The sequence below is a fragment of the Gracilinanus agilis genome, chromosome 5 (assembly GCF_016433145.1).
Source record: "Gracilinanus agilis isolate LMUSP501 chromosome 5, AgileGrace, whole genome shotgun sequence".
In the NCBI taxonomy this organism is placed as follows: Eukaryota; Metazoa; Chordata; class Mammalia; order Didelphimorphia; family Didelphidae; genus Gracilinanus; species Gracilinanus agilis.
Window position 1 is genome coordinate 187822928 of NC_058134.1, and position 17282 is coordinate 187840209.

Genomic DNA, 17282 nt, shown 5'->3' on the forward strand with positions numbered 1-17282 from the left:
CCCAAAGAGATCATAGATAAACAGACTTGTACAAAAATATTTATAGCTGTGCTTTTTGTGGTGGCAAAAAACTGGAAAAGGAGGGTATGTCCTTCAATTGGGGAATGGCTGAACAAATTGTGGTATATGCTGGTGATGGAATACTACTGTGCTAAAAGGAATAATGAACTGGAGGAATTCCATGTGAACTGGAGAGACTTCCAGGAATTGATGCAGAGTGAAAGGAGCAGAGACTGATATATTATGGTAAAATCAAATGTAATGGACTTCTGTACCAGCAGCTATGCAATGACACAGGACAGTTCTGAGGGATTTATGGTAAAGAATGCTACCCACATTCAGAGGAAGAACTGCAGGAGAGGAAACATATAAGAAAAACAGCTGCTTGAACACATGAGTTGAGGTGGACATGATTGGGGACGTAGACTCGAAACTACCGCACCAATGCAACTAACAGCAATTTGGAAATAGGTCTTGATCAAGGACATGTTAAAACCAGCGGAAATATGCATTGGCCATGGGTGGGGTGAGTGCGGGAGGTGAAGGAGAAAGTAGGAGTATGAATCATGTAACCATTTTAAAAATGAATATTAATAAATGGTTAAAAAAAACTGAAAAGAGCTTCAGCTACACCTCATTGCCCCTCCCAAACTTAGCTTCTGAAAGACATTCCTGTCTGCCTTGGCCTAGGGGCTTTGTCTAAACACTAAAAAAAAAAAAAATAAATAAAACTAATCTCTAGAACTCAGCCTCTGGCTACAGGCTTTGTTTTCTGCAAACCAGGAATAAAGGAAATTATAATCTAAAACAATTGAACCCAATCTGAACCCTTAGAAAAGGAAAGACCTACCCATTAGTGGCATCTACTGACAAAAGTTAAAGCTACAGGCAACTTATCAATTCACTAAATGAAAATGTGGTTTCAACCCATTAACAACTTAGTGAATACCTGGGTCCAGACTTTCAATAACATGATCAAACTTGTAGGAGCAACTCTTTTTTGCTGGTCAGTAATCCCGCAGAATAAATTACAAGGGAAATATCTTGCATTGCATTTGGGTGTGATGGTAATACTTACAGGGGGAGTGATTTATCTTTACTTCTTCAGGGAAAACTTGCAAGAGAAAATGAATGCCAATCTAGAAAAGCCCAGGGCACCATAGGCTCGGCTTAATTATAACTCAAGATTGAGCAATTTGGAGGGGAATTTAGAGCAACTGATGGCTTCTGTAAAACTCCATGCAAAGTATTTAAGAAGGAGAAAACGTATACTGAGGAAGCTCCAACAAAAGTGAGACTTATTTCTCCATACTTCCTCATCATCAGAGGACACTGCTCCTGCCATACCCTCCACTCAACCCATTTCTCCTGATACTGCCACACCCCCTACTCAGTTTATCCTACCTACAGTCCCTGTCACTGCTGCAGCCCCCACATCCCTTACCACTAATCACCAGGCAGGGAATCTAGAGGCGGGAATGCAAGATAATGCAGCACAGAGCCTATTTCCCTTACAGGAAGTACCCACTTTCAATAAAGAAGGGGTCCCAGGACCAGATGGTTTCACAAGTTAATTCTACCAAATATTTAAAGAACAATTAATTTCAATACTGTATAAACTATTTAAGAAAAATAGGTTAAATAATTCACTCCTATAAAAATCCTCTTATTAGGGGAGTGTAAAAACAGGAAAAATCAAAAGATTAATTTTTTAATGAAAAATTTTAAAATAATATACAAGCAAGAAGATTATAGTAATATATGAAAAAGTTCATACACTCTGACCAGGTGGGATTTAAACCAGGAATGCAGGCCTAATTCAATATTATGAAAATTATTGGAATGATTGACCATATCAATAACAAAAAACTATAAATAGATAAAACTACATTCATAGATGCAAGAAGGATGACAAAAAAGCAAGGGATGAAATTTAGTCTTTAAAAATTAGAATCCAACAACTAGAAGCAGATGACTTCACAAAGCAGCAAGTCTATAAAACAAAATCAAAAGAATGAAAAAATTGAGGAAAATATGAAACACCTCATTGATTAAAAGACAGAATTGGAAAACAGATTCAGAAGAGATAATTTAAGAATTATTTGACTACCAGAAAATCATGACAATAGAAAAAGCCTGGACATAATTCTACAGCAAATTATCCAAGAAAACTTCACTGACATTCTTGAACAAGAGGGAAAAGTGAAGATTGAATGAATCCATGGATCACCTCTTCCATTTAATCCTGAATTGACAATGTCCAGCAATGTTATATCCAAATTCAAGACATTTCAATTCAATTCAAGAAATTCAAAACAAAGGAAAAGATACTTAAAGCTGCTAAGAAGAAACCATTCAGATATCATGGAACCACAGTCAGGATATCACAGGACCTGGTTGCATCCACACTGAAGGACCAGAATGCATACAATATGACATTCTGAAAAGCAAGCAAACTGGGTCTACAACCAATAATCAACCACCCAGCAAAATTGACTACATTCTTGCAGGAAAAGTATGGTCATTTAATAAAATAGAAGACTCCCAAGAATTCTTAAAGAAAAGGCCTGACATAAACAGAAAATTTGATGCCCAAACACAGAACTCAAAAGAATTACCAAAAGGTAATTAAGAGGGCAGCTAGGTAGCTCAGTGGAGTGAGAGTCATGCCTAGAGACAGGAGGTCCTAGGTTCAAACCCGGCCTCAGCCACTTCCCAGCTGTGTGACCCTGGGCAGGTCACTTGACCCCCATTGCCCACCCTTACCACTCTTCCACCTATGAGACAATACACCGAAAGTACAAGGGTTTAAAAAAAAAAGGTAATTAAGAAAGGGGTAAAAATCCACTTTTTTAAGGGACCCAATAAATTCAAATGATTTGTATTCCTATAAGAAAAAGATGATATTGGTAACTCTTAAAAATCGTTATTATCATCTGGCTAGCTAGAAGGAATATACTTAGAGTGAACAGTGAAAAACTGTATAGTATGATATATATATATGTGTGTGTGTGTGTGTGTGTGTGTGCGCGCGTGCAAATTAGGGGTAAAAAAGAGGATAATACTAAGAGAAAGGGGAAAAGAAATAAAATGTGATAATTTTATATTTCATAAAGAAGCACACCGAGAGAGGGGAGAAAAAGACCAATACAATAGAAAGGTGAAAAAGGTTGGAGACAGGCTCCAAGAAAATTTTAATCATCATAGGAAGGGTCAGAAAGGTTCAAATGGAAGGAAAACCTCCAACTGGAAATCCAGTCACCATCATCATCAACATCAAAGTCATCAACATCAAAATTAACATCTAACTATCCTTCTTTTCCTGGACCAGGAAAGTTTTTGCTGAGTGGCCTAACCTAATAGCAAACTATACAGAGTACTGAATGAGAGCCAAAAGACTTAAACTCTAGGCTTGAGCGTCATTGTGTCTTTTTGGGATAAAAAGAAAGCCTTCAGGGGGCAGCTGGGTAGCTCAGTGGAGTGAGAGTCAGGCCTAGAGACAGGAGGTCCTAGGTTCAAACCCGGCCTCAGACACTTCCCAGCTGTGTGACCCTGGGCAAGTCACTTGACCCCCATTGCCCACCCTTACCAATCTTCCACCTATGAGACAATACACCGAAGTACAAGGGTTTAAAAAAAAAAAAAAGAAAGCCTTCTTTTTTCCAGGACTCGGTTTCCTCATTTATGTATGAGTGAAGCTTACCTGGACTCTTCATTAAGTTAATCAATTAAATCAAAGAATAAACCAGGTGTAAACAAGTAAAAATAAAGGAAAAATAAAATAAACCCACATGAATCCTCAAAATTTATGTTTATTACCAGCAAAGTTCAGTAAGAACAGATAGGAAGAGAAATTCTATTTAAGATAATTGCAGACAACATCAAATACTTCAAAGTCTACATGCCAAATCAAAACCATTAACTATAGGAATAAAATTAAAGTGAAAATTCTACCTAAATTAATTTACATAATCAGTGGCATAACAATTAAAATACCCCAAAATATTTTTTAAATCTCAAAATATAATTTACAAAATTTATCTAGAAGAATAAAAGGTCAAGAACATCAACGGAATCAATGGAAAAAATGTTAAGGATTACCAGAAATGAAGTACCAGATTTCAAAGTATATTACAAAATAATAATGATCAAGATGATAGAGTAGAGGATAGGTAAATAGATTAGGTATATAATACACACTAGTAAGTCACCATAGTAATGTAGAGCCAAAAGATCTAAGCTTCTGGGATAAGAACTCACTATTTGACAAAAATTACTGGGAAAACTGGAAGGAAGTTGGCAAAAACTAGGTACAGACCAATATCTCACACCATATTACAAGATAAGATCAAAATGCATATTATTTAGACATAGTGATGTCAGAAGTAAATTAGGGCATTGTGGACATTTTACCTTGTGAAATCTATGGATGAGGGAAGAATTTATGATCAAATAAGGTATAAATAGCATTATAAGATAAAAAATGGAAATTCTCGTTACCTTAAATTAAAAAAAAATGAGGAAACAAAACCAATGCAGCCAAGAATAGAAGTAACGCAAGAATTTGATGAAAAAAATTACAGCAAATTTATTTTATAAAGGCATTGTTTCCCAAATATGTTAAAAACTGAGTCATATTTATGAGAATACATGTCATTCCCTAAATGACAAATAGTTAAAGAATATGAGCCATCTGTCTTCGGTGGGGGGGGGGGGAATTAAAGCTATCTCTAATCATATGAAAAAATGCTCTCTTACTATTTTTTTGAGATATATAAACTAAAACAAACTCTGAAGTATTACCTAATGCCTTTTAGATTGCTAAGGTGACAAAATAAGAAAGTGACAAACTTTGTAGAGGATGTGGAAAAATTGGGACCCTAATGTATTGTTGGTGCAAGTTTGAATTAATCTAGCCATTCTGGAGAGCAATTTGGAACTATGTCCAAAGTTCTATAAAACTGTGCATACCCTTTGATTCAGAAATACCAATACTACCTCTGTAGCCCAAAAAGATGAAAGAAAAAAGGAAATGATCTATATGTACAAAATATTTTTTTTGTGGTGGCAAAGATGCCCATTAATTGGAGAATGACAATAAATTATGATATAAGGTTTGTGACTGAATACTATTTAGCAAGAAGAAATGACAAGTAGGATGGTTTCATAAAAATCTGGGATGACTTACATGAATGCATACAAAACAATGTGAGAAAAAGCAGAAGAACATTGTACCTAGTAACAGCAATATTTTAAGGATGATCAACTAAGAATGATCTATATATTCTCAGCAACATAATAATCCAAGACAATATCAAAGACCTTAAAATGACAAATGCTATCTCCATAGAAAGAATTGTTTGAGTCTGAGTACAGAACCAAGCATACTCTTAAAAACTTTCTTGGTTTTGCTTGTTTCTTGGCATTTTTCTTTTGCAATACTGCTAATATGGAAATTGTTTTACATCATTTCACATATATAATGTACAACAAATACTTGCCTTCTCTATGAGGGGGAGGGGTAAGGGGAATTTTTAACTCAAAATTTTTTTCAAATGTTAGAAAGGTGCATATAATTTGGAAACATTTAATGAAAAAATATAAAATGAAATATTTTATTAATTTATATATTCTTAATCACAAGGTTTCCTCATATACCTTCCTATCTCTGTATCTCTATGTCTTTTGTAACAAAAACATGAAAAGTAATTTAAAACTAATCAATAAAACACAATAAAACACTGTGTCTGTCCATATCTATCATACTTGCTATCTAATAATCTGATATTTGGAATAAATATTGATCATTAAAGTGATTCAAAATTCTATCATGTTTTTGTGTAGCTTGTATTTACATTATTGTAGACATTATATATATTTTCTCTTCTTTCTGCTTACTTTATTTTGTATAAATTCATACCATTCTAGGACTATTTCTTTGGATACTTCATATATATTTTATAGAATATTCACATGCCATTATATCCACATACCATAATTTCTTCAAGCACTGTGTTATTGATGGACATCCATTTCATTTTCAGCTTTTTGTTTGTTTGTTTTTGTTACTACAAACAATGCTACTATGAACATTTTGGGACATTTGAGATTTTTTCTGAAGTCTGTGAGTTTCTTGGAGTGCATTCTCAAAATAGAATCAGTTATGTGTGTGCAGTTAGGTCATCAGTTGGCTTAAGCAAAAGGTTAAAATAACACTAAATTAGAAGAAACTATAAAATTGTGAGTTGTAATTACAGCGTCTCTAATCTGTTCGTTAAAATTCTGAACCAAAGTAAAGGCATTGACTGTTTAAAACCACATCTTAAGAAAATTTGAACAAAGCTAAAACAGTTGCCAAAATGAAGGGAAATAAAACACCACAAAACTACCTCAGTCATGAAAAGCTGATCTTTCTGCCAACTAAAGCAAAGAGATGAGAAAGCCAAAGGACAAGATAGGTTTAAAACATAAGTTCTTTTAAAACATATTAAGGAGAGTATAACAGAATATCATCAATATTCCATTATTCCATTTTAAAGAGGAGAAAGATGATTAAAATAAAAGTAAAGTAAAATAAACCCTCTGAAAGCATAGCATAACAACCAACTAATACAGGTTGAACTACATCTAGCTTAAATGAACCTAGAGAGATCATACATATATCTGAATTAGAAGAAATCTGCCATCTTTTACCTCAGTTATCTAGTTTCAATATTGCTGATAGTAAAATCACAAAAACTGAACTTCACTATTTCAGATGTACCTTGTGAGGAAGCATCAATGACCCATAAGAAAATGAAGTTGAAATATGCTGCTAAACTTAATAAAACATATGCTTAAGAAGTTGAATGCAGGAGTTGAACATACATTTAAAAAACAGGAAATTAATTTTTAAGATATTAAAGAAATACCAGCTCATAGGCAATATTACAGACTAAAAAAAAGAAAATTAACAAGAAAACATTGGGAATAACCTACCCATATATCTTTTTTATGTGTACATTCTTACAGAAATTTAATGTATGCATCAAATTTTAAAAATAAAATCCTTACTAAAGAACTATAGCAGTGTTTTCCTTTCAAAATTCACTGTAACCATGTAGGATTCATATCAGAGATTTGAAGATGAATAAACATTAGGAGCAATATTAGTGCAAAAGACAGTACAAGTGATAAAAATAAAACAAAACACTCTGCTATTTATAGATGCATAAAAGACTTTGGAAAAATGCATAATTTTTGCTGAAAACACAAAAATACACTGAAGTGCCCTTGCCATTATATGATCAAAGTTCTATAACTAAGACCAAAAATTAGTATTACTCAGAATGGAGAAATACTAAATTTTTCAGTATATAAGGGAAAAATAATATCTCTACTATTTTTGACACATTCAAGAAATGTTAATCATAAAAATAAATGAACAATACAATAAAAGTATGAATATCAGCAAAGAAAGAGATGAAATCTTTTTGTAGAAAGCATGATGGTTTGCTTAGAAAACCCCTGCAAATCAGAAAAGAAAGTTATCAAGTCAACCAATAGTATCAATAAAGCATCAAGAATACAAAATAAAGAAATAAAAATCATAGCATTTTTACATAGTGGTAACAAAACCCAAGAAACAATGATAGAGAAATTCTATCTAAAATAAAATTTAAAATACATGAAATATCTGAGTGAACTTGCCAAGATACTCTAAGTGTCTATATTAAAGGCAATTTCAAAAAGATTTTTATAAAAAGAAAGGAAAATAATGATGAATGCTGATTTGTTATGGTTAGACCACACCAAGATGTCAGATTATAATAATGCCTAATTTGGTTTACATATTTAATAACCATACCAAGAAAACCATTAATGGGTTGCTTTATTAAGCTAAACAAAAATCAATAAAATTATTTATAAAAAACAATGTTTTAGAATCTCAGGGCATCGAATAAATGAGGATGAATAAGAAATAAAACTATTAGATTTCATACTGTACTACAAAACATCCAACATCAAAACAATTTGATGCTGATCCAAAAAAATATAGGAAAGAATATCAATGGGACAGAATAGATAAATATAACAATCTGCATGGAGGTCTGGGAGTAAGTAAATCTCTATAACAAATATCTTTAATGATAGCTGAGCTGATTAGAAATTTTAGTTCTTTCCCCTTATCCTTGTATTCAGAGTTCAGCATAGTGACTCAAATCTAAGAGCATAATAAGTCTTAGTTGATTTAGCCTAGGAAAAGGCATGGGTATAGGAGAGGGCTTCCATTTCCACATGCTCAGTTTTCCTTCTAAATACATATGTCATCAAATTCTATGGCTTTGGCTACCCAAGTCAAAAAATTCACACTCTAGTATATAGTGCTTTATAGATTCAACACCATTTAAAATTAGGTTAAGGAATCCCTATTCAATAAGAATTGCTAGAAACGCTAGAAGATTTAACTATTTTATGCAATAGAATGTAATCAATATCCAAAGGCTACATGATGGAAATGTAAAAGATCATATCATAAAAGTAAATAAGAAAAGATTGGTAGGTAGTAGCTTTCACAACTAGGCAGAGGGCTAATTTTCACATAAAAAAGGGTTAAATATAATAAAAATGAACAAAATACACTGTTTTAATTACATAAAGTTATTAAACTAACTGAAATAATTGTAGCTTGGATCAAATTACCTTATTCTGATGGAATATAAACTCCTTGACTGAAGGGGTTGTTTTCATTTTCCAATTTGTATACCCAGCATGTTGTACAATGCTTATCAGATATTTAGTCTTTGATAAAATGTTATTGATCAAATAATGAGGAATGAAAGCATCAACTAATGGAAAATCTTTGTATCAAATACCTCTGATCAAAGTCATCTACCCAGGATAGATGTAGGAATAAACAAATATATAACTAAGAGTTATTTCCTAATGGTCAACAGATATGAACATATATTTTTTAAAAAAGTTGTAAATTATCAGACCAAATAAAAGATGGCTCCTGATCCTTAATAATAAAAGAAATTTGAATTTTGAAACTGAAGCTTCATCTTAAAAAATTAGAAAAAATGGCAAAATTTAGAAATTATAACTGTAGAGAGACTGCAGGAAGAAAAGCAAACTAATACACTGTGGGTGAAGTTGTGAGTTGGTCCAATCATTCTGGCAAACAATGGGGCATAGTTATTCAAGAAAAATCATTAAATTGATCAGATCTCTTGATCCAGAAATCTCACTATTGGACACTAAGTAGACCTAAGGCAGAAAGAAAGGTTTCATATGCATTAAAACATCCACTAAAGCATTTTTAGAGTTACTAAAAACATTTTAACAGGGCATGAATGTCCATTAAGTGAGGAATAGCTAAGTAAATTGTGGGATATGAATTATGAAAATATTTATGAAATTAAGCAGTATTCTATAAGAAATAGAAAATATGAGGAAGTCATGGAAATAAGAGGACTTTTATGAACTGAAAGGATGAAATTCTTTTGTCATTGTATATATTGTTCTCTTCCAAGAGAACAATATATACAATGACAAAAGAATGCAATTTTAATGAATGCTTAAATAAAGTTGGATACTGAATTATTGAATTAAAGTAGAGATAATAAAATGGATCTCACTTCTTTTGGCAAAGAGGTGAGAGGTTATGAATGCAAGAAATTTTGTTCACTGTCAAGCATTGTTACTGTGTTGGTCAGTTTTATTTAACTTTTTTTTATTTCTTACAAGGGAAATTTCATTGTTGGGATCAAGTATAATCTGGAATTTACCATGATATAAAAATAAAAGGTACCATAACATTTATAACTGAATATATATGTATATAATTCTTACTGTGTACTCTGAACTTTTGTGGCTATGATTACATGAAAATACTTGCCATCTGGTTTCAATGACAAAAAAAGTGCTTTTTTTTGGTTTTTGTTTGTTTGTTTGTTTGTTTTTTTATGCCACACTCTATTTCTATGAGCTAATGATAGTGCAGTGCTTAGATTTTTGGACTTCATGTCAATAAGGCCTGAGTTTGATTCTTGCTTCAGACACTTATTAGCTGTGTGACCCTGGGCATGTCACTTAATTACTTCATGACTCAGTTTCCTCTTCTGTAAAATGAGAATGACAGCACCTACTTCCTAGGGTTGTTATTAGGACCAAATAAAATATTTGTAAAACATTTTGTGAGCCTTAATGTACTATAAAATGCTAGCTTTTAAAATTAATTTTTACTGTTATTATTACTATTATTATTTTTTATATCGCTTTAGGCTATCTATCCAACTATCATAGCCTGGACAATCTGCCAGTCTTAAAATTAGTAAAGAAAGAAGCTCAAAAATTGTAAGAAGTTCAGCTATCTAGTTAAACTGCTTTTATCTAATAACTAGGAGGGACGTTTGCAGAAACATCATTCTGAAAACTTGGCAGTATATTATCTTCTTCAGATGGTCTAGAAATAATATAATATAAGTGGTTATCAGAGATTTCAAATGTTTCTATTTCTTATTTAATATAGTTTCCGAACATTTTGGAAAAAGGAAAACCAGAGATACTTTCCTAATGTTTCAAAACATGAGTCATTAGTCTGGTCTTTAACTTTTGCTTAAATGTGATTCCTATCTTAGAAGGAAATGAAACAAATGTAGTAATATGGAAGTGCTAAAAAAGAAAAAAAGCAACAGTTCTTTCTTATATTATATTTCCTTTTGCCTCTGCCTTTGAAATCATGTCTCAGAGTTAGAATGGAAATCATAAGTCAATTCTTCCCTTACATTGGCATGATTTCTTTACTCTGCATTTTTTATTCAACACTCCCATAATTTGAAGGCCAAAAAACATGTTTCAAATTCATCTTCCCCATAAAAACCCTTTAGCTATTTGAGGATAACTAGGAGCAATCTGAAGCAGTCAGGTGGCTAATGGATAGAGCACTGGGCCTAAAGTCAGGAAGACCCGAGTTCAAATTTAGCCTCAGATACTCAGTAGCTGTGTGACCCTACGCAAGCTGCTTTACCTCTATCTGCCTTAATCCACTGGAGAAGGAAATAACAAGCCACTTCAGTATCTTTGACAAGAAAATCTCATATTGAATCATAAAGAGTTAAACATGACAAAATGACTGAAAAACAATTGAGTATCCTTACTTTCTTCACTAATTGGATAGATCTGTGATCAGTACATCTTCAAATGGTTCAAAATGCAACCCAACCACATATTCTCATTTCATTTAATTTTTGTTCATTTCCTCCCTTAAACTCTCCACTTGGGGACCATCTAATGTGCTAGGAACATTCCTCTAAGTCTCTGGACACTGCATGGATAGAAAGGGGATGTTTGAGATTTCTGCCTTCTATCTTTCATTCTTGTTCTCTGTAGTTGTGCATCTATATTGTTGCAGACCATCCATGCTCACTATGGATGTCAAATGCTCTTTAAGTAATCCTCAACCTTAATTTCTCAAAGCACTGTGGAATTCTATAATTCACAGCCATATAGTATTCATCAGAACGTTGGTGTTAAAATAGGTCTTTAAATAAGGGAGGAATCCATTTTAAACTTTTTAATATCCTTTAAAGTTTCTACATTGTTTAGTTTTTGTCTTCGTATGCCCAGTACCAAGCATCATGCTTTGTACATAATTATAGCTCAATAATTGTTTGTTGAATGGGTGAATGAATAAATGAATTAAAATGTGCTTAGGAAGCAACATCTCTTGTAGTTCCCATTGAATCAGAAAATTTTATATATAAATCTCAGAATATATATATATATATGCATATATATATGTATTTTTTTTAATCTGAGGAACAGTTTAACTACATCTGAAGATGCTTATTACTGAGTTGACCACAATGTATTATATTCTTCAGGCAAAGCACTTCTTGGAGATCATTGATCCACTAACAAAGTCACAGATTGTTTAAGTACTGAATAACAGTAGTAGCAATTAGATTAGGTAAAAGTCTAGCTGCCTTAATAATCTGTTATTGATGTCTAAATTTTTTAAGGGAAGAGTAAATCAAGCAGGGTAATGATTTTAATAAGCAACAGGCATCCTGCTAAAGTGTTCTTACTTTTCCCAGGTTTCTTTCAGTTCTAATGCTATCATCCAAATAATCTCTTTTCTTCCTTTATTAGTAAGAACAGAACACTCTTGTTTGCTGGTTTGTCTCATATTGAAGGTAAACAAATTAGAAAAATATTCGTATACTGCCATTGCAGTTTAGTATAAAGCAGACTCTCCGAGACCACAAGAGTTAATGCAGTTTCCCAAAGTGTTCCACTTGTTCCAAAGAAGTTGTTTACTCATTTGGAGTTTCTGGCTTGTTTCCATGCACTTGTGTATGCTGCTGCTTGCTTATGGGCCTCATTTTGTCATTTACTGTACTGTTGTGGAATAATGGAAAAAACCCTAGATTTGGATTAATAGATCGTGGTTGGTTACTTGTTAACTATGTCATTTAACTTCTCTGTGTCTCAGATTCCTAAGAAATTTTACAGCTTAATTTGTAAAATGACAGCTTGGACAAAATCTGAAATATATTTTTCTTTTTCTTGTAATATCCATTGAATATGGTTCTATTGTTGCTTAGACAAATTCAGCAATACTGTTGAACTTTTAGCAATACATAAAATATTAATCTATATATTAAAAAGTTCCTGATAAAGAAATAAGTCATTTTTAATACTTGAAGGTGAGTATCTTGACATGGTACAGAGGAAAAAGATCTGAATCTGGAATCACAGGATCTGAAATGGAATCTGGGTTCTACCATTCTCTTGGACAAAAGTCAACTTCTTTGGCTTTGGTTTCTTCATTTGTCAATTAAGAATCCAGGGCTAGATGACCTCTAAATTCCTTTTTGGTTTACATATATATAAACCCATGACCTCTTCCCCTTTTACCCACTCTTAGAGCTGCCTTATAATTATCAAGTAATTCTTGTTATGTAATAAGCACATTTATATGCATATTGCTCTTTTAGAATTATTCTCACATTTATTTATACATCAACTCGAATGGACTAAATTTTTAGACATTTCCCTCTTTCAACTTCTGAGGGTACAGAAAAATCTAAAATAAGTCAAGGAAAGCATACCTATAACAAAATTCGTCTTCGAAGATGATTGTCCATATTGTTGCTCAATATACTTGGGCTTATATGTGACCATTCCAAATAAAGAATTAAATTGAAAAGTACTTGCACACAAGTATAAAAAGTATACGGGATTTCCAAAAAGCCTCTTCAATGAAGGCAGAAAATCTATAAAGTAAAAATAACATGGACCAATTACCAAAAATGGATGACAGGCTTTGACCAATTTTTGTGTTCTCCATCATTTTCAGAATCATCTTTGACTTCCATGTCCCTTACCTGAGAAATTCATTTGGTTGCCAAATCTGTCAAGATTAAAATATTTTCCCTATGTATAATTTTTCGTCTTCATATGGACACTGTCAATGTTCCTTATATATACTTTGTATATACTACTATAATGGCCTCCTCATTATTCTATCTCCAATCTCTTCTCTTTTCATTCTACAATTATCAAAATCATCTTTCAAACTGCTCATCATATACAATGTAATATACAAAGTCCTCATCCTAATTTTCAAATCCTTTTAAAATGTCTTTACCTACTCAGTCTTACTTTATATGAAATCTTTTCCTTCATCTGATAATAAACTTTTCTGATCTTATTATGACATCTACAGTCTCCATTTGTTTTTCATGCTATGTTCCATGTATAGAACATCTTCCCACACCCTCTTCTTGAAACCCTTCTTTCCAAATTTATTGTGCCCCCCCCCCTTTAGGAAACCTTCCATTTGGGCCTATCAGAGAAATATTTTTAATAATAATAATAATAATAATAATAATAAAAGGGATTTTACTCACCTCTTGCCATTTCTAGCATTGTCACTTTCTCTTGATAGTGTATGTGATATTCCTTAGAATTTTCAACAATAAACTTTGATTTTTCAGAAGAAGAAATGGAATCTTTTCTGCTTTCAAGTCTCATGAGATGTGAATCTCTTTGAGTCAAGAGACTTTTTGGCAAGAACCAGAAAGGCACAGCTGCAATAAGACTTAGGGTACCTGCTATTAAATAACCTAGCCACCAGGCACCTACCCATTGTGTGTCCTTTGGAGTAATGGTTAGGTTGTCTAAAAGAGAAAGAAGAAAAATTGTTTGTATACATAGAAGAACTTGTTTAAAACACCACTACTACCACCACTACCACCACCACCACAAATTCGATCATTAGCAAAACAGAGACTCAATTTTCTCACATTATCTTCTAATGCTACCATTTTCTTTCTTCCTATTTTTTTCAGTTGGAAAGAATTATGAACTATTTGGAGTATGTTCAATTAAATTTGGTTTAACACGTACTAATTAACACCTGCTAGGTGCTATGCTAGAAACTAAAGATATAAAAGATATAAAGCAAATATATGCATAATACAAATAGGTAATACAATAGCATACAATAATATAATAATACAAATAAAATGTATAAATATAATGTATAAACGGGTAAGGCATTTACCAGAAGCAGATAAGTGATACAGTGGATAGAGAATTGAAATTGGAGTGAGGAATAGCTGAGTTCAAAAGCATCCTTTAACACTTATTAGTTGAATAACTCTGAATAAGTTATGTAACTTCTATCTGAGTTTCCTCATCTTTAAATGAGGACAACAATAGCACCTATTTGTGAAGTACTTTGCAAATCTTAAAATGCTATATTAATATTAGTTATTAGTATTTGTTATTATTATCATTAGAGTACTTATATAGTACTTACTTATGGTGCTAGGCAAGCAAAACAATGAGGATAAAAAATAACCAAGTAAGGCATTCCTTACCCTCAAGAACCTTATATTTTAAGAGGAAGATGATATACAAAGTGGAGCTGGAAGGGAGATGGTATGAAAATCTTTCTCATCAAAGAATTTTCTACTGGGGGAAAACATCATTTACACTGGCAAATAATTTCTAAATATATAGAGTAAATTTATATTTCAGTTGAAAGGAGAAGAGAGTTGACAACTGGTGGATATTGAGAGCAAGTGCAGATGTTGAATATTACCAAGAAAACTCAAATTACAAGGAGTTTGCCCAACTAAACTATTGTATATACACTAAAGTTTTTCCCAGGATGTTTGCTTCCAATTTCTTATTGGTTTCATACAGGGAAAAAGGGTGGGCACATATTTTGAGTCATATATTTCCCATTGTTTCACTCCTGCCAATCTCCTCTTTTCATTAAAATCTTATATTCAACTGTACCCACATAGAGGTTTCCCAACTCTGCTATAACCCTCCATACTTGACTCCCAGAATCCATACCACCATTTTCTGGGGATGTAATTCTATTTAACTTTTGAACTCCCACAATGGGATTTTGTCATCTTGAGTGTGACTGAGGGAAAATTTGTGTCCAACTCACTCTGACCCAATTTTGGGTTTTGTTGGGAAAGATAGTGTAATGCTTTGCCATTTCCTTCTGTAGGTTATCATATCGATGAGGAAATTGAGGCAAACAGAGTTAAGTGACTCGCCAGGGATGACTTAGCGAGTAAGTGTCTAAGGCCAGATTTAAACTCAAGATTGAATCTTTCCTGTGTCCAGGTATAGCATAAAAAATCCAGGTCCCATATGAGATAGTTCTTTACATCTAGTCATATACCCAGAAGACTATCTTCATATCACCATAATTTTTACCTTTTGATTTGAAGTCCCTTCCAGTTCTGTGATTCTGTGATATGTGTTTCTGTATGTGTCTGTGCGTATATGTGTTGTGCGGAGTTGGTTTATAGGAAAGGAATCAAACAAATATAATTGCTTCTGGAAAGGGTATGCCTTAGTGTTTTACTGATTAATTTATCATTATGATGAATATTTCTATCAAAACTTTTTTGGTCATAATTAGCTTATATACAATATTTTCATTATAATGTTAGCTATTTGATAATGAGGATTTTCTTATACTTGTAAAGGTTAATAAAAATAATAATAAGAATAAGGATACACATATATATATATACTTCTGGGAAGTGGGTAGCATTATTATAATATGTCATTTATGTATAATGAAATTGACACAGAAATTAAATCATTTACTCTGGATCACACAACTTGTAAATATCTGGAAATAGATTTGAACTCATATTTTCCTGACTGCAGGAATAGAATTCTATCCACCATGCCAAATGTTGCCTATAATCAGGGCTTAACATAGTGCCTGACACATAGTTAATATTTCAATAAATTGCATTTTCATGCATTCACCCTTTAAAGCTTCAGTTTCCTCCTGTTAAGGTGGAATAAAAGTTGCACTACTTCAGAATGTTAGAGAAAAAATTGGAATACTTAAACACTACAGAAATATTAATGATGTATATTTTATTAAATACTTTTTTATTGGATGGGATTCTTCTTCCTAAAAATATAGAAATATATAGCAATTACATAATTCAACTCTGTTAGTATACAGATGAGGAAACACACAAAAAAGTTATCTAACTTGCAAAAGGTTACACAACTAGTTAATGGTAGGCTAAAGGCTACAACAAAGGCCCAATAAATTACTCCACTACATCACAATCTCATGTTTTCTTTCATTTTTTTACTATACCCTTTTCTCTGAAATATTCCGTTTATTGCCAAATGTTAAATTTTTACAATATGACCTTAATTTTGTTTCTGCTATATAATCTTAAAGATTATAATAGAGTAGGTCTGGAATTAGACCTTTAGGTTCAGATCTCTGCCTCTTGGTACCTTTATAATCTCAGAAAAAGTAGTTAGCATTTCTGGATCTCAGTTTACTCATCTATAAATTGATAGTTTGCACTAGATAACTTCTGAGAGCTCTTTCAATTATTAATCTATAATCCTATGAAATAAACTAACAAACCTTTCATAAACCTTATTTTTCTATCATCCTTCATTTAAAGAGGAATTGATCATTAATTTGGTGCTTCTAAAAAATTAATAGTTATTTACGGGTGAATGGGTTAAATGATCGCTGTACAACCAGACTTTTACTTTATATGGTCACTTTTGAATATATATTGGACTTAAAGAAGGAACCATCAGCAACTATAGGAATTTTAAAAATGTTAGTACATCTCACTTCTCCTTATAGCTTAAAAATTTAACCCTCAATTTAATAATAAAAAAGATAGCTTTATTGTCTTGTTCCCTTTTCCTTGGGCTTCTTCTGGTGGTAAAGAATAGTGAACTGTGTCTTGTAAATGCAGCTATCACAG

The 17282-nt window shown here is 32.4% G+C and overlaps 1 protein-coding gene across 1 annotated transcript in view; it reads right to left on the minus strand.

Moving 5' to 3' along the window:
* Positions 1-14315, minus strand: part of SLCO1C1 (solute carrier organic anion transporter family member 1C1) — a 66564-nt gene extending 52249 nt beyond the window's left edge. The window contains exons 1-3 of the mRNA XM_044679070.1: positions 14234-14315; positions 13899-14168; positions 13098-13262 (exon numbers count right to left, since the gene is read on the minus strand). Coding sequence (XP_044535005.1) covers positions 13098-13262; positions 13899-14168; positions 14234-14315 — 517 coding nt within the window. The remainder of the gene's footprint in view (positions 1-13097; positions 13263-13898; positions 14169-14233) is intronic.
* Between the last annotated feature and the right edge of the window lie 2967 nt (positions 14316-17282).